The sequence below is a fragment of the Drosophila obscura genome, unplaced genomic scaffold, assembly GCF_018151105.1.
Source record: "Drosophila obscura isolate BZ-5 IFL unplaced genomic scaffold, ASM1815110v1 contig_151, whole genome shotgun sequence".
NCBI lineage: Eukaryota > Metazoa > Arthropoda > Insecta > Diptera > Drosophilidae > Drosophila > Drosophila obscura.
In genome coordinates, this window is record NW_024542737.1 from 2,165,227 (window position 1) to 2,190,441 (window position 25,215).

The window sequence follows — 25,215 nt, forward strand, 5'->3', positions numbered from 1 at the left end:
TAAAAGCACCAGCAAATCTTATCCTTTGCTCAAACCAAATAAAAATAGAATCCTCGTAAATCATATACTGTCTTTAGGGCTACAAACAAAACTAAATATTGGGTTAAGAATACACATATTGCATTTCGATTCTGTTCACAGTTTTCAAGTCCGCAGCGGTGGCAGCGCTTGGGCGGCAGGACATGTCGCAGTCGGTGGCGGATGTGGATGCGGTTGGGAGCCCTGCATCTGGGTCTGTAGCTGCAGCTGGCGCTTGGCCCGATAGCGCTTCAGTTTTCGCCTGGCCATGAAGAGGGGGCCGGGCTTAAAGCTGAGCTCGCGACAGTCCATGTGGTGCATGGCGGATCGCGGATGATGAGCGGTCGCTGGATGACCTGGGCCTGCCGGATTCTGCTCCTGGTCGAGCTCAAAGGGCGGGAAGTATATTGGATTGGCAGCCCCAGTTGCCCAATCCCGCCACATGTTTCAATCCTGCCCTGCCCCGCCATTCAGTTGCGTCAAAGGGGGTCCCGTGGCGGCCATCTCCCGCCGTTGCTCCAATGAGAGGGGCATCCCTTGCCCCGCAAAGTCGTCGTCCATGGAGGAGGACTGCTTGGAGCCCACCGACTTGCAGTCCTCATCCATTGTCACTCCCAGATGGTGCATGGCAGCCGCTGCATGATGTCGCTCTGCCGGAGGCAGAAGATTCAACATGCTCAGGGGCAGTCCCGGGAAACCGCCGGAAAAGTCGGGGTAAAATCCTTGCGGATTGAAGGGATTGAAGAGGGCATTGGGTCCGCCTAACAGATCGGGCTCCGAGCTGCCACTTCGGGGCCCGCCCGGAGGACCCAGTGGCAGTCCCAGCTCCAAGTCGAGTGGCCCCAAGGAACCGAGGTCACTGGGATGCGGCATTGGGGGACCGTTTCCACTGGCCGAGCCGCAGTGGGGTCCATTCCCATTGCCCGAACTGCCCGAGGTATTGTTACTCGCCGAACCCTTCTCCTTGTCTTTTTCCTTGCGGTCCTTGCTCTTATCGCTCTTGCTAGAGCTGCCGCCTCCTCCGTTGCCTCCACTGATTCCCATCTGGAGCATCTCAATGGGTGGCCCGCTGATGCAATCCTTGCGGAGCTGCTCTAGCTTCAAGCTCTTTCCGTACTTGCCCCGCACATACATCAGCAGGGAGTTGTACGGTATGCCAAAGATGCGGGAGGCCTGCGAAGTGGTCATCTTCTTGTTCCACACGTGCTGAAGAGCCTCCGTTAGCTCTGTGTTGGTCCAGGAACGAGGTGGTCCGCCCCGTGGCGCCGAGTGCTGTCCCTTGGGTCGTGGCACTGCAAAAAGAATGCGATAATGTCGATTAGGCCAATATCTTGCTTAACCAAGGGATGAAGGAGGGAAGGAGGGCTTAAGGCGCCCCAAACACACACAGGCACGCGCAAATAGCGGAGCTTATCTTGTAGCTTAAATCTGCTAATGTTTCAATCTTTTGGCCCCATATGCTGCCTAGACAACTCCGTTGAAAAGTCGCCCATTGTCTGGCACTGCCTGCTCCAGTCCTGCCTTCAGCTCGTACTCGTACACACCCTCCTATGCTTCGTTCATCGTGTGGCACCTACTCGCACAAAGAGCGATCACATGGCAAACCGAACACAAAAACCAAAAAACAAAACAAAGAGAGAGAACAGCAAACATAGCAAGCGCTGCGGTGGTTCCCATCCTGACCCAGCCCCGGCCCCATCTCCTGCCCGGCTTTCCTTCTATATGCAAATTACGACTATGCATCGACTGTGGCGTCACATGCACCGCTAAAACTCAATTTAGATCCCCCAGATATCGACTTGCTACAGCAACAGCACCGCCAACAAAGCCACAGGTTCCTTTCATGACTCTGTCGCTGGCTGTGTGACAATGGGCGCCCGAAGTGATCGACGCGAAAGAAAAGCGGGATGGATGTGCGGCAGATGAAGATGAAGCTGGGGCGGAATGTGTGGCTTCAGCAAGCTAGCAGTAATCGTAATTCGCAGGTTAATTCCGCCTGATCATATTCATTTGCCTTTAATTTCGAGTCTGAAATATTTCAGCTTTTTCATTTTGTTGTGTGTGCTCATTCTTCCGCTGCAGTGGTCTCCGCTTCGCAGGGTCGCAAGGAAGGTCTGACCCTCAGTTTACAGTGAATTTAGTTCGGATTAGGAGCAAGTACCAATACAAGTACCAATAAATAGCCGCAGCAGAGACTATTGGTGATTCAAATATGCGGTCTTTCTATCGAAGTTCAGCCAGAGACATCAGCCTCCTGTTGGCTGTTGGCTTTCACATGAACGAAATTCGAATTTGGTACAAAATCACGTTTCACAGACGGAGGAGCCCAAAACAATCGCCAAATGAACAAATGAATGTGAACAAATCAGTTAATCACACCCACACGGATGCAGGGAGGGCCTTCGAAGGGGAAAAGGAGAGGAGGATGAAGACAACTTTGGAGGGAGGAGGGAGTCGAATGGTCGCATCGAACCTGCGAGTGGGGGGCTCCAGCTTCAGCTGCTCTCTAGCTCTAGATTTGTATCAGTGGTACAGTGGAACGGGTTTGCAGATTTGCAATAAAGAATATCGTGCTATACGGCAGATTTGCGTTTTGTTTACTGTCTTACATTGTTGTAATTGTGTTTGTAAGAAGATGGTAGATAAGATACCATTGAAAAGCGAAAATCTTCCATGAATATTCTGTACTCTCTGGTATGCGGAACATATGATCACGATTTTTGCTTTGTTATTGCTTCCATTGATGGGGATTGACCAGAAAATTAAGCAATTATCTATCTATCTATCACTTTTACCTCTTCCAAGCCCCGCATCTTTTTATATGTACAATTCGCCTTTTAATCATGCTAAGCGGCGCCTGCACATGCTCGAGAGCAAATCCCACACGAGTGGCTGCCCCCCGAATCGTTCATACATGAAACGAGCTAATAGCCAGCACTTAGCCCCTCACCACCATCCAACTGTCAAATAAACTGTCAGGGAAACACAGCTCACATGCAGATTAAAATATCGATCCAGACAATATCGGTACCCTCTTCGCTCCGTTCCTGCACTTCTCACTTGTCAATCACATCGCAATCACAGGAGATAATTGATTTCTGAACCACATTCACGAATTGTGGAGTTATGACCATTGCAGGTATACGGAAAACTTCATTGCTTTCTGAGGTTTCACTTGCATCACATCGTCCGCAGGTGAACAAAGTCTAGAGACAGTCTTTACATTTGTGACTCGCTCGCCCATTTGTCAATCAGAAAAAGCGACGTTTACGTTTACGATATGCATAGGTGCACATGTTGCCCCATTGAAGAAACCAATAAAGAAACAAACAAACACAATTTCTTGAACGATCCAGCGATTGCAGTGAGCTGAGCGCACAGGAAAACCACAGAAACAAATTTGCCGCCTCACATGATCGCACGAGTGATCGCATCTGGAACTATCTGGGGCGAGGTGAAGGATGTGGGCATGAGCGACAGGCATGAGCAGAGAATGTGCCCCCCTTAGAGGAAATAAGAAGGTAATCGTGTTCGTATTCTCATTCGTATTGAGTGATGGTTGAAAAGGGTTTTGGGATAAGGGAATATCAGCGAATGTTTGCTCTTATGCCGGAGATCCTTATGTAACCTAATCGGCTACAATTCAGCCACTTTTGAACCTTAAACCAGTTATGACCCTTTCTATTTACTCTTCAATTACTCACAGTCGATCTGGAGCTGAATACCGAAGAGGAACGGGAACCAAAGTGTTTTCTTATTTCTTATTGCCCCCAGCTCGAATACGTGCACCAGAGTGCAGGCAGATCAAATGTGGGCTAGAGGGGTACAGAGTACAGAAGGAAGAGAACTTGACTTGAACTCTGGAGAGCAGCAGCTAGAGATCAATCAGTCAGGTGTGAAGTATTGCAAAAGCACGGAACCCGGACCCGAACGCGAGCGCGAACTGTTCGCTCTGCGAATGCCATGCCATGCCATGCCCCAACGTGATCGACGCCAATCATGTTGAAATGATTTCAAACCTTTCTCGCTGCAGAGTGGTGTCTGCTGTCTAATGTATACTGTTTGCTGTTTCTGCCTTTACAGGGGTTCGTAATTGTCTCTCTGGGGTTAATTAGTTGTTTGCTCAGTTTGGGAAAAGTTCATTCTTGTACAATTATGTGCAAAGACTACTTACTTTTTTTCTTCAGGAAAGGCGGCGGTCCGCCTGGCATGTCCCGTGGATCGCTCATCTCCATAAGCGGATTATAGAGTTTGCCGGGATCGATTCCGGGTGGAAATAGGCCGAGTGGGGAGTCCAGGCCAAACACTGTAGGAATAAATATTGTTAATAAAAGCCAGTATTGATTACATATTCAAATGAGTCCAAAGGACGAGTGCACTTGGCCCTGTCCTTTCTCTTACATAAGAGTTGATGCAACTACGGAAAATCTCACATAAGCGTCTCATTTTCCGGCCCACTGATTAGCCAGGCGAACAATACGAGCGCCAACGCACTTAGGGAGTCGCAGTGGATCCCAATGGATGGTAAACAATAGTACGTCGTTATCACATTAATATTTTACGCTTGGAGTACACTTCTACACATGAGTGAAACAATTGAAGCGCTGATGAGGCGCCAACGGCAGCACAGCTAAAGGATAACCAAGCAAGGTTGGCCGTGCCCAAAGGATCTGCCCAAAGGAGCGTCAGGCGAGAGTCAACGCATATTATTGACATTGTGTTGAATGATTTCATAAGTCGCGCCGCGGATTCCAGGACGCAAGCAGACAAACCCGCACAGAAGGAGCAGAAAGAACGGGACGAAGACAATACAGGGGCATGTGAATAAGGGGATGAAAGGATGGATAGATGGATAGAAGTATGTATCTGTGTCTAGAGGATGTGTTGTATCTGCTGCATAATAACACAAATAACGAGCGCACATTGTTTGGCTCTGTTTTCTGAAGTAGACATTACAACACGCCGCTCCGCGTATACGTAATATCCCTTCGTTTTTCCTCCATTTCTTGTGACGGCGTGTAGAATTAGTGGATTTCCTTTCAAATGTTTGAAGGGGTCTAGAACAGATAGACTTCTTGCCTTCTTGCATCGCTGCTGCCCTTCCCCCACACGTCAGAAGCTATTAGTTCAATGATTTTCACGCCGAAAGTATTTCAGCAGAAAAAATAAATCACATTTCCCATACGAGCGAGAAACGGTGGTAAGTCTCTCTCTGGGCTGTCTGCAAGTCTCCTGTTTTGTTCCTGACCGCGGGAGGGGCGAAAGTATAATGAAAGTTCCATGGGGTCGTATGGGCTTTGGAAGGTAGTTGCCTACAAGAGGTCGAAGTATTTGGCCAGAGATATGAGGAGGAATCCTCAGGAAATCCCATTTGCTGCCCCATAACAGATTTGGAATGAGTCAAAGCTTGCGCTCTACAACAGTACGGGTACACCCATTCACACCCAACCATTTACAGGGTAAGAAGTGCTCCATGCCTCGGGTATGACTTGAGTTTCCACAGTTCTTTGCCTTTACGTTTGACTTGGCCGTATCCTTGTGCCTGGATCCTTCATTGCCTGCAGCCTGTTTATGCAGTAGTTAGCGATTTGCTCGCATACGACGCGACTTCAGTGCGCTCCAGCTCCACCTCCAGGTCGGCCCCCTCCCTGTGGCCAACCTTTCCACAACCCCTGATATGTTGGCTGAAATTTTTGTCGCATTAAAAGGTATTGCGCTTCCTGCCTTCCTGACTTCCACTTGGCATTTTCGTACAATTTTTCATATTTTTGTGCCTTAATTTATTTTATATCCTGTGTGCGCGCGTCTCGCCTGCATTCTCCCTGCTGCTGCCTTACCCAGGTGAAGGTCCTGGGCTTCTGCTGCTGCTGTTGCTTCTGCCATGGTCTGGGTCTCCCCAAACGGATATTATTAATATGAATATCGCGCGACTTATATGCAAAAGTAGAATAAGGGAAGCCCAACCACGAGACGTCATTCTCCTTCTAGTCCCATTTCTTGCCTTCGTATTCTTATTTATGCCACCGACGCTGCCAAAGTTGTTTGCCAAAAGGTTTAACTTGTGCGCTCCGGCATACTTTAAACACAACACATGGGAATGGGGGGCCAGAGACAGAGGCCGCACGGAGACGTGAGGCGGGGGCGTGGCAGGTTGGCAACTTAAAAGTCATTTTGCTAAACGTCTGCTGACAGTTTGAACCTAGTCTGCAAGCAGTCTTAGTCTTCTCCTCACATGTTGCAAGAGACACAACATAAATTTCTTGCGCTTTCTGCACGCAATGTCAGAACCGCACCCCACTGCCCACCTCCCACCCAACTGTCGGCGGCTCACCTTTGCACCTCAATTTGTTGCTGTGTGCGCGTCGCCTGACTCGCCCCGTGACATAAATATAAAAAAATCATATAAAACGCAATTGAATTTATTTCGACTGCACTCCCAACTTGGGACTCGACCGCAAATGCTTTTCCACTCTCGTATTTCGAAGTCTACCTTCTGACAGACAGACACTGCATGTGTGAGGATGGGGCATGGGGAGCGTGGGAGCGCGGGAGGAGGCTAAACTGTCAAATTATTGGGAGCCCATTGCCATGTCATTGCATTTCAATATTTCTTACGAGCTGTCTACTGTAAAACTTCTTATGACTTAATTAGTTGCGAAAAATTCGCCTCACCCTTCAAACAAGTTCAGTCGTGTGTTGCAGGTAGCTTAAAGATCTTAAAGCCCCCTTTTCTAGCTCACAGGTACTTGAAATGCTGTCAGAATGGTTTGGAACCTCTGAAAAGGTGAAATAAGCCTCAAAAGAGGGGAACTCAAAGGCGAGAGAAATGTTAATGTGCTTAGAGGAGCTTTGCGACAAGAGGATTTCTCCAAGGACTCTCGTCACTTGACGACACTTTGATGTTGCACAGAGGCCACATGTTGCGTTCCACCCAACGTCTTGGACACTTTCTTGTAATGTTTATGAAGCACAAATCCTTTTTACTGGCTGTGGGGGAATGCTCTGCCGAAGAGTTAGGGGCATATCCTTATTGAGGACTTCCGCTAGGTCCCACCTGCTCCCCAAGAAGTGCAGTATGTACCGCATGACCGATAACCCAGTGACCTCTTTGGACTCAAAACGGATAAAGGTAAACGTAATCAAATCTTGTACTCACTGTGCGGCGGCGTCAGCGTCATCGCGGAGGACATGCCGGGAAATGGCAGCGGCGATGGCGGATGCGTGTGCGGATGTCCATCCTGCTGATTGAAGTGTCCGGGCAGACTCATCGGCGAGGACGGGCCAAACTCCTTGGCAAAATCTTTGCCAAACTCCTTGCCAAGTTCCTTGCTCAAACGGTTCATGCTCTCCTCCAGCCGTTCATGGGGCGCCTGTCCAGGACATCCGCTTCCCGGGCCGCCATTGCTCCCTGGGGGCCCTCCGTTAGGTCCCCCAAAAGGGGACATGCCCATGGGCCCCAACATGCTGTTGGCAAATGCGCTGTGATCGCGCGGATCTCGCGGGTCTCGTTGGTGCATGGCAGCGGCCGCAGCTGCTGCCGCGAGGGACATCTCCATCTGGTGCTCCATGTGGTGGAAGGGATGGTCCCCGGCTCCGGCAGCAGCCACGGCGGCTACGGCTGCGGCATGCATCTGGGCCTCTAGTGCCTCCATGTGGCATGGCGGGCTTTCCGGAAGGCCTGGTGGCCGCATACCAGGCGGAGGGAAGCTCAATAGTCCGTTGCCTCCCGCCGAGCAGCTGGTGGGCGTGTGGATGGGCGTTGACGATGCATTTGGATTGGCGTTCAGCTGCCTGATGTCCTTCAGGGACAGCATGATTCGTTGGTTGTTGTCCTGGAGTTTATTGCTGTTGTTGTTATTATTGTTGTTGTTCGACTCACAATCGGAAGAGTGGGTGGTGTGGTGGGTACTGGTGTGCCTGCTGTCCTTGTCCTTTTTAGTGGTGCAGAGGTCCTCGGGCCCATCGCTGGGGCAGGGGGAGGGGATTGGCGACATGGCGGCCGCATTGGCGGCGGCCACAGCCGCCTGGCGCCTCAGCTCGTTTGTCGTGTGTATAAGCTCTTCTATGTCCTGTTCTTCCTCGTCTTCGTCCTGATCCTCATCCTCCTCTTCTTCAATCTCCTGCTCGTGCTGGTGCGTCTCGTTGAGATTCAGAGGCTGCTCACTGTCTTCCGGCTTGGGACGCTTCTCGTTCGGCTGCTCCGCGGACGCCTCTAAAGCCTGCGAGGAGTCCTGCTGGGCCTCAACCGATTCTGGTCCGTCGTCCTCCTCTCCCCGTTCCATTCTCTCGAGCATCTCGTGCTTGATCACAGTTTGCAGTGTTTCCGCCTCGGGCTTGTTCAGGGCAAAGTCGTGTGGGACATCGCCCGACCGGCGGCGGGGTCTCGCTTGTTTGCGTCTTGGCATTGGTGAGCTTCCACCCAGCTCCTGGTCGCTCTCCAGCTCACGATCGCGATCGCACTCCTGCTCCCTCTTCCGGCGCAGACTTAGCGCCGCCATCGAGCTAGCAGGGTTGTCAAAGAGGTGTTGCCTGGAAGGCAATATCAGTTTCTCAGCTGCCGCTGTCTGGGATGGTCGCACCATCGATGGCGACTCGTCCTCAAAGCTGGAGGAGAGCATCGATGCATCCAGCAGCCCGAAATCATCGGGCGAGGCGGCTGGCGTGGGCGTGTGCTCCGGAACAGAGCTCTCGACGAGTCCTCGCACTTGCAGCGACTCTCCCGCCTGAATCAGCGTCTGCAGCCGCTGCTGTGGCACGCTGATCTCGCCGCGGTACATGAAGTCCACAATGGCCTGGACCACCCAGCCGCGGAAATCCTTGAGCACAATCACTGGGTGCTTGCAGGGCGTCTCGGCGAACACGCGCTGAAAGAAGGGGGAGCATGCGGACAGCACCATTTTGTGGGCCCGGATCGAGGTCTCAGCACAGACCAATGTCACGTCGACCAGCGTTTTAGTCTGCAACAGGGCGTCGAAGGCCCTCAGGATGTGATTCTGATGATTGTTCCAGCGCAGACTGTAATGATCCTGTGGTGCCGTTGCCGCGATGGTACCACCGGGTGCCCCACCGCCTAACGTGGGGGTGGCCGGTGGACTATGGCCTGCCAGGAGATGCGTGTGCCGCCACGGTTGCTCCGTTGGCCGTTTGACTCATGTTCAAGGGTAGGGGGGGCGGTGTGGGCGGCGTTGTGGGGGGTGTGGAATGCATGGGGCCGTGATCGCTGGTCGGGGTCTTGGCCAGCAATGGGAGAGGCAGCGGCAAAGTCGCCACCTGGCGTCCAAAGTCGTTCATGTGGCGCGACGTCAGTTTGCGGCGTTTAATCAACTCTTCGGCGTCCTTTAACATTCCCCGCTCCAGTCACGTGCAAAGCTGCGCTCCGCTTCTCTGTAAATGGAAAGAGAGAGGGGCAATCAGAGTGGGGGGTATTAGACGAGAGACGAATAAGCAGAGCTTAAGGATAATGCCTGGATAAGGCGTACTCGTATTCTCGTAATGTATTATTCGTATTCATGACATATGCTGTGGCGCATGGCATACTCATATCTGTGGGGCAATATGTGTGATAATATGTTAATGAGTCGCGGCATATATCATATTTTATTTCAGCTGGAAGCATGAGGCAACAAACAGGCAGCACGCAGTAGGCAGGGGGCGAAGCAAAACAAAAGCTAAGGACCAGACAATCACAGTTGCTACGTGTCGTGTCGCATATCCTTGAGGATATCACATGCTGATGTGTGATGTGTGATAATGGCTCTCCTCTCCCGTCTTCTCATCTCCTGTATTTTCATTGAGTCTGTTCTGATTTTGTTTCTGTTTATCTCTACAGTGGCGTGAATCAGACCTTTTCCCTGCAAATGTCAACACTTCGGAATATTACTCGTACAAGATATTTTGCATATTTATACATATGTTATGGCTGTTTTAGGTGATCAATGCCACTGTGCATTATCATCGCTAACTGTAAAAAGTGTAAATGGACCCCAGATCCTTTATTCATTCATTCATTGTCGCTATAGTTGATTCCACAGTGCATTCGGGTGAGCTTTTCGCACATCTCAGTGCGTGGCATCTAATTAATTCAGCAACTGTGTGCCCCCGTTCCCGGGGTGCTCCTGCGTGTGTGAATTTTTAAAAGAGTCACCAGCTGACTTCGCCGACAGACACGGGTCCGTTTCGCGTAGGAAACTTCCGAATCCATTCCATTCCCCCCCCACCCAGCGACTTCTTGATGCAAAATTAAAAAACTTTACTAGAAGCGTAAGCAAAATAAACATTTTTATTTGCCGTAGCTGCTGCATCTTTGACGCCCCTCCTTTTCCAACCATTTGGGGGAGCGGTTAAGCGGTTGGAGGTTGGTGCTGGAAGCCGCATATTAACACATGCTTCTGGGGGCCAGGAGCCATAGCTACATTTAGAGATGGAGCAGAAGCAGAAGCAAAGCCACAGTCAGAACCAGAGCCAGAATCTGAACCAGCAACACAGCAGGAGCGAAAGGATAACCACGCTCGAGTGCAACAATGTGCAATTAGCAGGGAACTGCTCGGCTTTCGACGCGTTCGTCTTCTTGGGTTTCGGTTCCTCCACTTTTTTTGGCCCGTATCTCATTTGCGGTTCTCGGCAGCTGAGACAACATTTTTATTTATTTATTTTACTTTTCTGTCGAGTGATGCGACAGGTAAAAGCAAGTTAGTGGAACGCCAGGAAGAGAAGAATTTGAGTTTTTTTTAATTAATTGTAAAGTAAGTCGCTTGAAGGTAGCTGACGGACGGTTTGGCTGGGCTGGTTCCAAGTCGAATTTAATGTCAAAATTTAACAGGAAATAATCCCATGTGAATAATCTCATGAATTACCATATTCGTATTCTTCTTTCCCTAATATCCTCGCAGTTTACATACCATTTACGAATTTTGTTCAGGCTAAGTAGATATCCGTATTGTTATTTTTCAACGTGTGTTCGATGCTTAATTTTCACATCCACTAAATAGTTTTTAAGAATTTAAACAGATTGCACTTCAATTCTTTTGATTATTTAGCATTTCTCACAATCGTTGATCTGGGAGTACTAACAGAAACAGAATCCTTAACGCAAATCAAATACTGTGCAAAAACAAACACAACACACATGGGAGGAAACGATTTCACGCGTGTGCGGAATCTCCGGTTAACAAGCGGCCCTCTGCGATCGATCTCGTGACGCGTGTTCCCGTCGAGGGTTTGCAACAAACTGAATATGAGGTCTATGCAAATATGTATATGTGCAGCAAGTTGGAACGCTTTTCTTTTCACCTATGACAGTCAGGGCCTTCCCTCACCACACACCACACACCATGAGCACCCCGCACACACATGCAACCCCGAAACACCACCAGCCACCACCACACAAAAACACATACAATACATATGCATGTTTGTCTCTCTGTCTGTATATATTTATCGTGTGTATGTGGGCAGGAGCAGGATCAGTTGAGATTTGCTCTCAAATTGCTCCTCGCTCGAGCTGCCATAAAATTTCCATCTTCCTCGGCCTTGCAGGTGATAATCAGGTGCGTGATCATGTTTATTGACACACACACAGGCAAACACATACCCAGTCCAACAATAACAACAACATCCAACAAAGATGGACCGAACCAGACACGGAATAGGTAGATGATAGGTTAGGCAGGATATTTGTTCTTTAATGGCCGCCGACAGGTCTATTTGTGGCCCATTTACAAGGCTATATGATATGTGTATGTATGTATGTGGTTCTGTCTATCCTTCAATTTGGCCATCCATTTTCGAGGAATTGTGTTTGGGTTTCGTTTGAAATGTTTCGCACATGTTTCTTTATGACAGGCGCGACACTTGTAACATTCAACACACACACTTTTGGCTAAGAAGTAGAAAGTTCGTTGACGGACTAGTGATTTCCTCACACGTTCGATTCTGAATTATCGAAGAAAGTCTCAAATGACGCTGCATGCCTCTAATTTGTAAAACTAGATATCCAGATGTACCGATTTGATGCCGTTTCAATGGTTCGTAAGACTGTTACTACAAGGATAATTGAACTTGTCAACTGTTAAACTAGTAAAAACTTCAGACACTTGTCCCCACAAAGAATCCTGTTACAGTTCGCCAAGACACTCTTGAACGATCGCGCATTATAAATTTGTTTCCATTAAACTTTTGAAAATGTGCTTAGCGTCCTTTAGCATGTCTATAAGGGAATTCATTCACATGCAATCCTTTAAATTGAAAACATACTCTTTGAATAAACTCGGTTTTTGGATTGTATTGGCGTCGGCGTTATAGACGGCCTTTCACCATCGTAACGGCTACCGGTTAGCTGACAGCGGTTAACGGGTAGTCGAATCGGCTAATACGAGTATGTGCTGCCGCCGTGTGGGTCGTCGCGTGTAGATTCGAACCGTTCAAACGTCACGAAGCGACTAATTCAAATGATGTCGGGCCGTCCCGAAAAAACACAGTAACGTCGCAGCAAACAGAAGCAGCAGCAGCAGAGGCGGCGGTGGCGGCAGCGCCAGCACACACGCGCCACTCCCCACTGCCACCCTCAAAATGCCACGCCCCCAGTCCGCGTATGCTGCAGTCGCCCACGTACGCGCACACGTATGAGCAGCGGGCAACAAACAGTAAAAGCTTGCGAAACACATGAGGATGCTACATTCGGCAGGCAGGACGAAGCCAGCCCGGTCGGTCTGTCGGTCGGATCGGGCAGCGACGAAGCGGGCAGGCGGCAGCAACTGTAGCAGCGACGTCGACGTCTTCACTCCTTCGTCATATAAAATATATATTTTCCCTTATCACAACAACAGCAACGACAGCAGCAGAATAAGCAGCAGCAGCTCAAGGAGCAGCAGGGACAAGAAGGGGAGAGCCTGCAAGGATGTCCTCGCACGTCACGTACACCGAAAAAAATGTATGATACATATAAATGTATGTGTATACGAAATACATTTACATACACATGCGTACCCGAAGCCGAAGGCGAAAGGACGAGAGCCGAACGAGACAGAAACGAACGGCAGCGGCACGAAGTGCAGAAAAAGAGCACGAAAGAGCGAGTCCCCATACACATACACCCGCAAAAGGCACACACACACATGTGGAGGCTTTGAACGGTCGTAAAGAGTAATAGCCCACCACCAGACAACAACAACAACAACAATAACTGGAATGACACCCACCCACCCCCGCCGGCGTGGTTGTTGTTGCCTGTTGTTGGCCCACATGGAGTTTACTCACTCGCAGTTGTCACACGTTGGCCGCCAACTGCGCGTGAGTGTAACATTTTTTACCGGGACCCCGGACCCAGGACCCCAAGAACGCCAGCGTCGACGTCGACGCTGACGTCGTGGGGTTGCGTCGCGTCTCTGCCGCTGTCGCTGCTGGCGTCAACATATCCCTTTTCTGCCAGCTTATGGAAATTTCGAATAGCTGCGAGTTGAGTTTTTCCCGTTGCTTCCGAATGCATGGGGGAAAATTGTTAGGAGAGAGAGTGAGCAGAATGAGTTGGAAAGAAGGAGAGCCACAATCACAACGAGAGAGATGGATAGATAAAGACCTAAACAACGTACGTGGAGAGGGTGTATGTGTGTGTGCTGCTCTCACACATGTACAACTCTTCTGCTCATCAGTCTGGGGAAAAATAGCAGCAGCAGCACAACTTTTTTAAGCTTTTCCAGCTGCTGGAACTACCGCGGCTCTGCTCTGCTCTGCTCAGCTCTTGCTATCCTTGTCGAATGTGCTCAGTTTTTAATATGTTATCTATTTCGTGCCATGCATGCGAGCAGCGTATTACATAGAAGAAAAGTGGAGGAGCTTTGGCGCAGTGTTCCCTCCCTCTCGACAAAAATCATATACACAACATATTGTACACACGTACACATACAGACAGTATATACAGGAGTGTGAGCATACATACATATGTCTCTCGCTCTCTGGCATGTGTGCGAAAGAGAAATGGAAAAAGTGTATGTACGCGAAGTTCGGAAAAACCAACCCCTAGCCTAACGCGATTTTCATCAAAAGCGGAAAAGCGGTTGTGGGAAATTCTACAGAGAAGGTGGAGGGTGGGTCATATGAGCACGTTTTTGCAACATTTCGATTTGTTGGCGCAAATCTCTCACTCAGCAGCACGTAATACATGGGACAGGATACGGCACACACAGGACACATGTACATATGTACATACATATTTACACACACAGGCATACGCCCACATATGTGGAAAAATGGATGGATTAGTCGGGGTCAGCAGTGTGTTGGCAGCCGAAGCCAGACATTGGTCGATGCGATGTGTTCCCATGAGTGAGTAGGATGTACATATATGTATGTATGTATGTACCTATGTACATACATATGAACGAAAACGGAAACTGCATGCGAAGATGAACGCCGAATGCATCTGAGCAAAACATCAAAATATTGATCATAAAGTACTTGGCCGTAGGGACCAAGACCCACTTCTAAGCCTAAGAGGGTTCTGTACTGTATTTGTATCCAGTACATAAGATCCATTTCTGGGTGCTGTGTGTAACTTTCAGAGCCTATTTTCAGCGCTTTTGTTTTCTCCCCCTTTTTTAGTTCATTTGCATGTTATGATTTGTTTGCCTGCGCTTTGTTTCCAGCGTTTCCTTTTCGCCATACATTTTAATTGTCTTTTTTTCGAATTTTATTTTGCCCCTTTTTTCGCTGGTAAACGACAGCCTGGCTGAAAAGTTGAGAGAGGAGACAGCGGTGTTGTGTTACGGTTGCGCCCGTCCCCATTTTGGGCCTTTTTCCATTTTCTATTTTCTAGTTGCACCTTTGTCGTGTCAGGATAGCTTTGGCCGCTCCATTTCTTTAATTTCATTCTGCCCTGAGCCGAACTTGGTCTTGAAGTTAAACAAAGCAAGTTTTCTGTTCTCTTTCTTCTTTTTGTCCAGAGTTCTCAGAGATTTAATAACTTGGATTCGTACTTAAACTATTTCCCACCCAAGTTCATGGAGGATGAAAAAAGCAATTTCATAATTGATATGGACGGAAATGTGCGGCAAGTAGTGCTGTTCAGTCAACCATAAAACTATCCAAAAAATGCTACGCATATTTAATGAGGAGGGGGTAGAGATAGACCCGCAAATCAGCTGGTCCATATGTCGCTAACCAGACTCAAATTTTCAGATCAGATCAATCTGTGGGGGTAGAAAGCGTACAATGAACAAAAAACGGAACTGAACCAAAACTGCACGCATGCGCGATTTGATTATGCAAATCTGGGAGTAGGAGACTCAATGCAGGAGAGTGCTGCGTTTCATATGCAAATGCAGCTCAGACAAAGGACAAATAAAGGATACGTTTACACATTTTTTACACCTTCCAACAAAGCGTTGAGAGTGAGTGAATGATAGAGAATGGAACTGATTCAAGGGGTTGGCCCTGTCGCCTGGCTGCTTGCCCGAATGCACCTCTTTCCATGGGGTTCCAAAGGGATTTATTTCGAATTTATGCAAATTAGGTTTTCAACTATTTCGATTTTCAATACGAGGGACCTGTGTAGAGTGGTGCCGCTCCTGCTGCCATGTTCCCGTTTCTTCTTGTTGCCATATGCAGCGTGTGCCTGCCGTGCTCGCTGAAGGTCTGCTCGCGACAGCGACTGCTGCGTCTCTGTCAGTGTGGCTGGAAAGCCCGAGTGGAAATTTACATTTTCATTGCCCGAGCACGCTTTTCCTCGCCACCCCTTCCGCGTACGTTTTCGCAGCACACGTGCGCATGTCTCCGTCTCCGGTCCAGGACGCAGCTATATTTTTCTTTTTTGCCGTATTTTCCCTGGCTGCTCAATTTTTCACGCTCGCGAAAATGAGCGCGCGCTTGAGATGAATTGTGGTGGGTGGAGGTCTGGGGGAGGATGCGCCCTTTCTCTCTCCTCATCTCGCTCCATATCTTTCTTCTCCCTCGTTATCCTTTAGATTTTCAAGCACATAGCGGGGTTGCAGCTAGTGGAGGAGTGGAGGCTGGCGAGTGGGGGGGAGGTGTGGGTGGCGCCTGTAGGTGCGCCCGTTTGTGATAAAGGGGTTCTTGACTCGCCTGATAATTATGAAATGTATGAAATTCCCTTTGTATGGGCTATATACGAGACCCACCAACTGTGGGAGGAGGATTATGATGATGATGGGGATGGGGATGATGATGAGAAGGGGGCTACGAAGAAGCTTTCTGGTCTGCTTGCTACACGAGCCGTTTTGTAGTGGGGTAGAGGGTGATGGCAGGCAGTGCCGAGTAGGCGACGCCATAATGGCCAGCATTTACTAATTAAGAGCTCACAAGTTCCTCCATGTCCGTCGTCCGCTGTCCGTGGTCCGTTGCCAGTGGCTTGGTGGAGCGTGTTTGGAGAGCTTCTAACTGCGAGTAACTTCTTTATCATTAAATGTGAAGATGGCCAGGAGGAACGGGTTGCTATGCTCTAGGGATTGGGTCATTATTAAAGCATGTTAACGAGGTATCAGGTGGGTAGAGCAAGGCATCTACCGATTGGGAGATTGCAAATTTCTAGCACATGCATATGTACATATGTACATACATATATACATATATGTACATACATATGTATGTACATATGTATGTATCTGAGACCAAATGAGCTCTTTCTTGAAGATCCACCAAAACCCCCCAAATGACCGGTTGAAAAAAAAACATTTAAGTACAAATGATAAAACAGATTTAAAAAATTCAGTCCAAAGAGAAAAGTCCGTTATAAGAGCACAATTGAAGAAAAGGAATACAACATGAAGCCACGTACTTCTCTCAGACATGTTTCGTGTCACACACTCCCCCCCCCCCCAACCACACTCCTGCCGGAAAACTCAAAAGTCTGGTCAAAAGTGGACAAGGCGAAGACAAAAGCAAAAGGAAACGCAAATTTCAATGGAAGAAAACGCATAAAAACAAAGCTCATAAAAAACAAAGAAATTACTCGGTGGCCAGTGGGAAAATAAACGTGAAAAAGAAGAACGAAAAAATCAATGCGCTACAAGTGTAAATACAACTTGACCACCAGCGGGGAGCAAGAACAGAGGCACTGTGGAAGCTCGATGGCCGGCCACGTCCAGCAGTGGAACAGGCGCCCAGAAAGAATCAGCAGGTTGCTCAGCAACGGCAAGAAAACTCGCGAGAAAAAGCTGCAAAGAGGAGAAAAAAATTGAAGGAAGAACAAGAGCCCGAGAATGAAAAAGCTAAAAAAAATTAAATATGATTAAAAGAAAATAAAAAAACCAGGAGCAGGCAGAGCGAGAGAGAAAGAGACAGAAAATGAAGCTGACAGAGAAGGAGGGCCCGAGAAAAGTTTGCCAAGAAATACGCTGGGGATTCAAGAGCAACAAGCGAGCGGTGAGTGGCCCAGTGAGGGGTGTGAAGCGTGCCAGGAGGGAGGGTAATGGGAGTTGGGTCTGAGGCTGGGGCTAGGGCTGGGAATGGCACTGCACTGGTGCGGATGCAATTCAGGCACGTAGACCTACGGGAAGGTATCTGTATCTCCTTCTCCGACGTTCCACGGGAGCGAAGAACCAAGGAGAGGCGAAGGAAAAGTTTCTGTCTGCGAGTGGTTGGCGGTGCTCCCGGTGCTGGTCAAGTGGACGCACCACCGCCATCACTGACACCCACACAAAACAACAGGCAACAGGGACATACATAACAGACATCAACATCAGCGGTAGAGGCAGTGGCAAGGACAAAAGCAACACAAGCAAAACTGCTCAGGCCGTCAACGCCATTTTCATTTTGTAACTGTTGACAATGTCAGCCTCCATGGAGAGCCTGGTTGGAATACGTTGGACACGGCTGTGGACTAGGCTGAAGGCTAAAACAGAAAATGACGAGAACAGAACAATGGAAAGGACACAATGGACAATGGACAACAGCGTCCCGTAACGTTAATTGCATAACATGCAACAAGGAATATAGTCGCTTAAGAGTGTTCTATGTCCTCCATTTCCTATTATACGATACACCGCGGCAGCTTCTGTCTGGAGCGTATCTACCGGACTTTCGTTTAAGACCAATAAACTTTTTCTATTTATAATTTCGTTCATGCTGTGAAAAATCTGGGTTTTTTTTTTGAAGAATTTGTATTAATCTTTGTCTTTTTTTCTTTATTAGATATGGTCTTTATGTCTTGGCTTTGCTTTTGCATTTGCCTCAGCCTCTGCCATGTCAACACAAAAATGTTGCAAGACAGTTGGCGTAGCCGTTACAAGCGCTACTTTCCTTCGCTGCTGTTTTCTGCTCATTCCGCTTATTCATTAATATTGTTTACCAAAGCATTTTTCGTCCAGAGAGCAGCTGTCTCTGTCCCTGTCTTGGCTTTATCCCTGGACGGCATCAACTTGAAAAACACAAACCGTTGCCATGACCATGGCCATGCCCATCGGGTTGCCGTCGCCTCCTTTTCCATTTGTATCCCCAATCCCATTCCGGGGCCTGTCATGTCCGTCTTTCTTGTTTGTCTTAAGTTGAAATTTGAGCTCCAAAGACAATAGCCGAGTTTTTTAAATAACTTCCCGGAAGCTCAGAAATCAAATAGCGATTTTGGTTGGGTTTGGGAGGGGTCGAGAGTGCGCTAAGGGATACGAATACTCGTACGAGTATGTGGACATTCCAGTTTTGGTGGTGGCTTTTCCTGAGCTTTCTTCGCTCTCCCACTTTGCCTCTACTTCAATTAATTTCTTCTGCTCAAGATATTTCACTTTCCTTATTAGCCTTCTCCAGACATTCTTTGTGCTTCGTCTGGGTCCGAAAACGGGGGAAAATTCCTGGCGGTGGGGTTTGTAATTTTGAACTGTCGCTTTGTCGACTGCTTTCTGGGCGTCCAGTCCTCCCCCACGGCCCACGTCTGTCTATCTTCATTAATGAGTTTGTCTCATCTTTTTCATTTCGTTTTAGCACATGCTGCGCAGGTCATGAGTCAACTTTTAAACAAGTAAAGGTAAGTGCAGATAGTATGTACAGATGTTTCTCAATATTCGAGCAAGTATTTCATTTTAATCTCGTGCGAATCCTCAGTCCTAATTAATCCTCACTTTCCCCCGCTCGACATTATCAGTTTAATAAACTGCCCACCCAAAAAGGGGACCCAAAAGTAGCTTCCAAGTTCCTGGTAAGGCTCGCTAATACTAGCCCCAACACCCCAGAACCCCCTTCCCCAAGTCAACTCATTACGAGTCGACAAAAGAAGCGAAAAGTGAAAGTCGCTCCCTGAACAGAAAATGTTGAAAATGCGCGTTAAGACTTTTCCGGAGGAAGGGCGTGGGCGCACCTACGCAGACCCTTGTCGGGCGGCTAAGAGCACAAAGTAATGCCAATACTCCTGCAAGGCGGCACCACAAGTGTTTTCCAACTCATCAGCGGATGCTGGAGAGGGAGGAACGATGAGTAGTGATAAGGTGGGCGTGGGATGGGGATGGGTCTGTGCGTGGGTGGGGTCCACCATCGCATTTCCCCAAGAAATTTTCCCAAACATATTTCAGCGACTGTCGCTGCGCACTCGCACTCGCACTCAAACAGGCATATACAGACATACGTATAGAGGTACTCCCCCTTTTCTCCGACCCCATCCACCACCCGCTCCCCTCTTCTCCAAAAATCCTCGTGTTTCGTCGTCGTCAGCTATCTCGTTCCCACGTATGTGCCAAAGTTTTTCCACGAGCTGTGCTTTCCTTTTTTCCTCGTCTTTTCCACCCACACGAAAAAGTTCGTCGTTGTCGCTGCTGGTTTTCCTCCGTTAGTAGATATCCTTTTACATTTGTATGTGTGTGCATCTGTGTGTGAGCATTATTGAATGTTTGCGTATGTATGTGTAGCTGTTATATACAGTGCTTCTCTGCTCTGCTCATATAAGAGTTATGCGCCCCATTCATACGTCGCGGGGCCCTCGCAGACTCGATGCCAGCTCCCCCAATGGGGTCTGACTCTTAAAGCCCTTCCCTCCAATGCAGTGTTTGGAGAGGGAAGAATGCACCCCCCATCCCACTGATTCGAATTGGAGTGTAGGATAACCTACCCATGTAGAATGCTTGGTGGAACACCGCTGAGTGTGAGAAGGAATATTATGACAATATTATAACCTTACTTTTTTTTGTACAGCGAAACCTTCTAATTATCCAGTCCAAGACGAAGAGCTTTTGATATGGGACCATCTTTGAGCCTTATGTGTCTTTTTTTTGTCATTCTCAGACATTAACCCCATTACCGCCCGGTTACGCATTCAAACTCGACTATTACACATACAGCTAACTACATAAGTATTCCCATACTCCCACGCCCACACCCTCCTCTCCTCCTATTTCTTCCCTTTCCCTTCTTTCCCTGTGTTCAAATGTGAACACGTTCAAGAGCGACAAGCGAAAGATTTTTCAGCTTTTCACACAATTGAATGACTTTTTCACACGCTTAAATTATAATTCCAGTTAGTTTCTTAATTCGGGTGCTGCCCAAGGCGAACTACGAGTTCGACCATGCTCATACGAGCCCCTTGGGTTACACATGAGCATACATTTCGAGGAGACTGTGAACTCTACTAAAACACTGTGGCATAGGCTAATTTAAATTTTCGTCTTCCCTTTAAGAAAGTTGACCAGGCCGTGACTTGTGCGCTGCCTCATTAACTGTGGCACATAGTTCCGTGTTCAGCTCCGCTCCGCTCCCCCCGCCCGCTCCACTGCGCACCGACACTCTTATCGCCAAGATAAAAATCGATTCGCGCGGTCGTCGCCACCACCACCACCACCACAACAACTGACCAGCAACGCGGCGGGCAACTTTCCTAACTTAACCTTTATTGTCCGAAAGTTGTTCTTCTTATTACTCTGGTATTTTTTTCTTTTCTCCTACATTTTCTTGCACTTTTTCTCGGCTTTTCTTCGTGGGGGTAAATATATTTTCGAGGTAAATTTACATTTTGCTGAGGGCTGCGCTGCTCTTCCTTTAAAGTTGGTCATTCCTAGACGTAGCTAGCCCGGCGTCTCAGTCGCCGTCGTCCGCTTTAAGCGATGTTTATCTTTGTCATAATATGCGCTGGGAATCACCTTAAAGTGATATTATCAGAGCCCGTTCCCCGTTCTCCGGGTAAGCCTCTTTTTGTCTGCTCGAATTTCTTTTCGCTTTGTTCGAGGGTGGAGGAGATCTTCTGCATCTTCGTCTGCTGGCTCCAGCTGGCTTCCCCTTGATTTGCGCTACTGTTTTATGATTATTAAAACGTCTCTCTCTCTCTCTTTCTCCATGCCTCTTGTATGGTGTATGTCCTATGTGTAGGTGGCTTTTATCGGGTCTTGTCTCTTTCTCTAACAAACACAGTTAGTAATTCTCTTTCGGACAACGGTCATTCATTGTTTTTGATTACATCTCGAGTTGCGTTTCCCAAATGAGTCTTTGAGCAATTAAGATTTCAGAGTCGCTGGGCGCTACAAAGATTATGGAGATATGTACTCGTATATTTAAAAAAAGAATTGGATTTCGCTATTTTCAAAACTGAAATATGAATTGTATACAAAAATGGGATTAGGGATTTCCAATGCATAGAAAATTTGTAGTTATCTCCCGTAAATTGATATCGGATTCCTGTTCCACAGAAGATAACCAATATTGGTCCTTGGTCCTCTATAAAATTGTCATTCCCAAATTGTTTCGTGAACATCGAGTTAAGTTTGGACAAACTTTGCAATTGCTCACACAAACCAACCAATGGAAATGTTAAAGGGAAAAACTTTTAATTGACTCATATTTGTAATTAGAAAAGGCAATTCAACTTTTGTTTAGAGCTTCAGAAACTTTTGGAACGCTGCTTTGGAATACTTCAGTCAAGAAAAAGAATTATTTAAAGTTCAAAATTTGCAAAGCCAAAGCCAAAGACGCTAATCACTATATTTATGTGAAACATTTTGAATGTCCGATGGCCTGGAGCCTGGAGGGAGCCAATGCAATAGTAGTGATTTCAATGTTTTCTTTGCAACCTTCATGCCAAGTCGCTTTTATGCCTTCTTTTTATGCCAAGGCTATCAGTATCAAGAGTGGCCACACCCCACAGTGGAGCACATACGAGTCTGTCTCTCTGCCACACGTGCAGCAAGCGGCAAAATCCCAGACAATGGACTGGGATTATGCAGATCTGAGCTCAATGCAGTTGGACAATTGATGTCTCTGTTAGCCAACAAAGAAGACCTGGCCAAATGCCAGTCTAGAGCTAATCGTATAAAAAATAATTTAAAATAATCAAATAATATTTATTTATAGCCGCTCAAATGGCTTTATTGTTTTCAATGAATTCGAGTACTCGAGTACTGAAACTGCTGTGTGTGCCAGCCAGCTGCATCAAAAGATGCCCAACGGCGCCATATTCTATGCGCGGGGAAGAGGGCGGGATGGGAGGACAGTGGGTAATGTTAATAATGACGAGTGTCAAAGGCGACACTGATCGGAACGTTTTTTTGGCATCACGATGCCTCACGCGCCCATCTCTAGGCCACACCGAAGCCGAAGACCTCAGCTTTGTTGCTACTGAGGCGCCAGGAGAGTCGGGATAGCTTTTTGTTTAGCTTGGTGTGGTCCATTGTTCTCCCCCATTGTCCACCTTGAAGCATGGGAGGCTTTTGTTGACCCAGATGCCAGGAATGGCCCAAAGGAACATGAGCGTCCGTGTGCCCTCCCACATGTGAATAATCATTTGTCAAGTGCATTACATCATCGTCACGATCATCTGAATTACATTTAGACACAAATTACGCTTATCGCGATGCCTGGCGCTGACCATTGTCTAGACTTGTGACTGAGCCCTGTCTAAATAGAGGATTATCCTAGCGCCAGGATTAGAAGACCCGGTCCACAACCCACAGTCCAGAGTCCTAGTTCAGACTCAGATTCAAATTCGGGCTCAGACAAAAGCGAAATCAAATAAACATTAGCAGGCAGGAGAATGCAAAAATCCTTTAGCAGCAAAAGTTAAGATTAGAATCGTCTCGCCGACCGAGAGGCAGGCAAAGGCGAGGTGCAGGATTTGGCCTGGAGTCTGCTCTGATCTTGTGGCATCGGGAGCGACGGAACACTATTAGTGACCACAAGACAGGGGCGGGTAATCCTCTACACGCCGTAAATTAGGTCAGTCTGAGAAAAGGACAGGAAACTGCTGCTGTTTCGGAAGCATCGGATAATCATCACAATTAGGCAAGATCAGTGATTAAGTGTCATGTCTGTCGCTGCTCCTTAAGTAAACTGACAATCGGGCAGTTGAATTTCTGTCTGGCTGCTCAACCGAACTGTATTCGATAGGCAGCTTCAAGGAACTCAAATTTCATAGCAGTTTTCGGGAAAACGCTCGAGATCTGTACTGATTTATGGATGAATAATTCTATGAATACATAGAATCTGTGATCCCTGCCACAATTTTCCACACTTCAGGTTGCCCCACTCTACAATACAATAGTCGTAATCAAGCTCATGCGAATTTTTGAGTGCTTTCGCCATACAATAAATTTATTCACGCCCAACGGACGGCCCCCCATCAACACGTATCTGGAGTAAATCTGAAGTGCCACTCGCAACGGAGATCACCACTCTGCTACTGTTCTTGTCCAGCACCCAGCTACCAGCTGGTGTCGGGGATCTGGGTGTCTGCAAGGAGCTCACAAGTGGACAAAAAGCTGGGAACCAAACCCACTATCAACATGCTGTCGTATCCTTTTGCATATCCTTGGGCTACAGAAGAAGCGACTAAAACAGAAAGCCAAAACGAATGCAGGCGCTTTGGCTTTTATTGCTTCATTTCGCTGTGCGATTTGTTTTGATTTCAGCGTTTGATAACCTTTTTGTATGTTGCTGTTGCTGCTTTTTGCCTTTTTTGTTATTAGTAATTGTTGCCAATTCCCTGCGGATATGACGTTTTCTGGTATCTATGTCTGCCTCAACTCGAATTCGCATTGTTCGACTTGTAGGTTGTCGGTTGTCGTTGCAACGCCACCCCCAGTACACCCCCTGTCGAACCACCTCACTTCACCACCATTCTTCTCCAGCTCGACCTTATTCCTGGACTTCGACATTTGCTGGCATACTAGCAGCAAACGGCGGGTTTCGGCAACGATTTTCACTTGGAAATGTTGAAATATAAAAACAGAAAAACAGTCTTCTTAACTCAATGATATACGAAGATGAATCCGTAACTTAAGTGCAAGTTACTTGTCATTCAAACCTTAACACATTTGTTCTTCAAAAGTGAAATCTGTCGATTATTCCGTTGGGATGAGAGACTATTGGCTTGCGTGTTGTGCATATTGCATTCTACGGCCTGAGTTCATTGTCAGAGACAGAGCCAAGAGAAGCAAGAAAACCCTCAACCTCTTCTGCAAAGCAAGTGGGACTTACCTTCAGATTAAAGTTGCATGGAATATATTAGAGAACTGCAGTTGAACTTGCCCCTTGAATCATCGACACGAGACGGAGGGCCCTCTTGCCTTGCCAGTCCCCAGTCCCCCACCATTAACATTCAATTAAGAAATATTTAAAAATTAACTTAATTTGCGATGTGAATTTATGCAAATATTGGAAATATTTGCGATTGCGGCCCTCACAAAGACACACGGATTTTCTGGCTTTCTGGCGATTTTCCGATTTTCTATTCTTTGTTGCTTTTACACTGTTAATTATATTACAACTTATTTTATTGTATTAAATGATAAATGCTAAGTACAATGTTAGACCTTTGCATTTGCATTTGGCGTATCGTATCCATATATATCCGTATTTTCAATTCAATTTACTTTATACTTTTCACTAAGTAATAATCAAAAATTCCTTATTTGCATTCGCGTGAGCTTGGAGTAAACTTAGTACCACGTTTTTATTGCTTTCGAACTGTTGTTTCGCGAACTGCTTAAATGATTTGGAAAGGCTTTCAGTTGGGTTTTTACTCAAATTTGAAATGTTTCGAACGAAAATTCCGACGGCGTGTGGCTTGGGACTGCGGTGCATTTACGGCATTCACTCGCTCACATTCTACGATATTTTCTGTGGGGATATTTTCCAGTTGGACTCTGCGCCTGCGCGTGTGGTTCGTTTCGAGTTTTGCCAGCAACTGCTGTAACTCTCGCTTGGCTCCACCAGAGACACTCAGATACGGTCGGTTCAGGCTTAAAGCCAAGTCGGGCTTTTTGTGTATTTTGAGCGTTTTTC

General features: G+C 47.5%; 2 protein-coding genes across 2 annotated transcripts in view; one reads left to right on the plus strand and one right to left on the minus strand.

Moving 5' to 3' along the window:
• Positions 1 to 25,215, plus strand: part of LOC111074466 (protein takeout) — a 152,133-nt gene that overhangs the window by 16,261 nt on the left and 110,657 nt on the right. Inside the window, exon 5 of the mRNA XM_041591817.1 lies at positions 18,943 to 18,985. The gene's annotated coding sequence lies outside the window, so the exon portion shown is untranslated. The remainder of the gene's footprint in view (positions 1 to 18,942; positions 18,986 to 25,215) is intronic.
• On the minus strand, positions 51 to 24,471 carry LOC111074458 (protein jim lovell). The gene is given in 5 exon segments (XM_041591815.1): positions 51 to 1,310; positions 4,193 to 4,324; positions 7,175 to 9,116; positions 9,118 to 9,402; positions 24,409 to 24,471. Coding segments are annotated over 4 exon segments (3,486 nt in total). The 5' UTR covers positions 9,364 to 9,402; positions 24,409 to 24,471; the 3' UTR covers positions 51 to 144.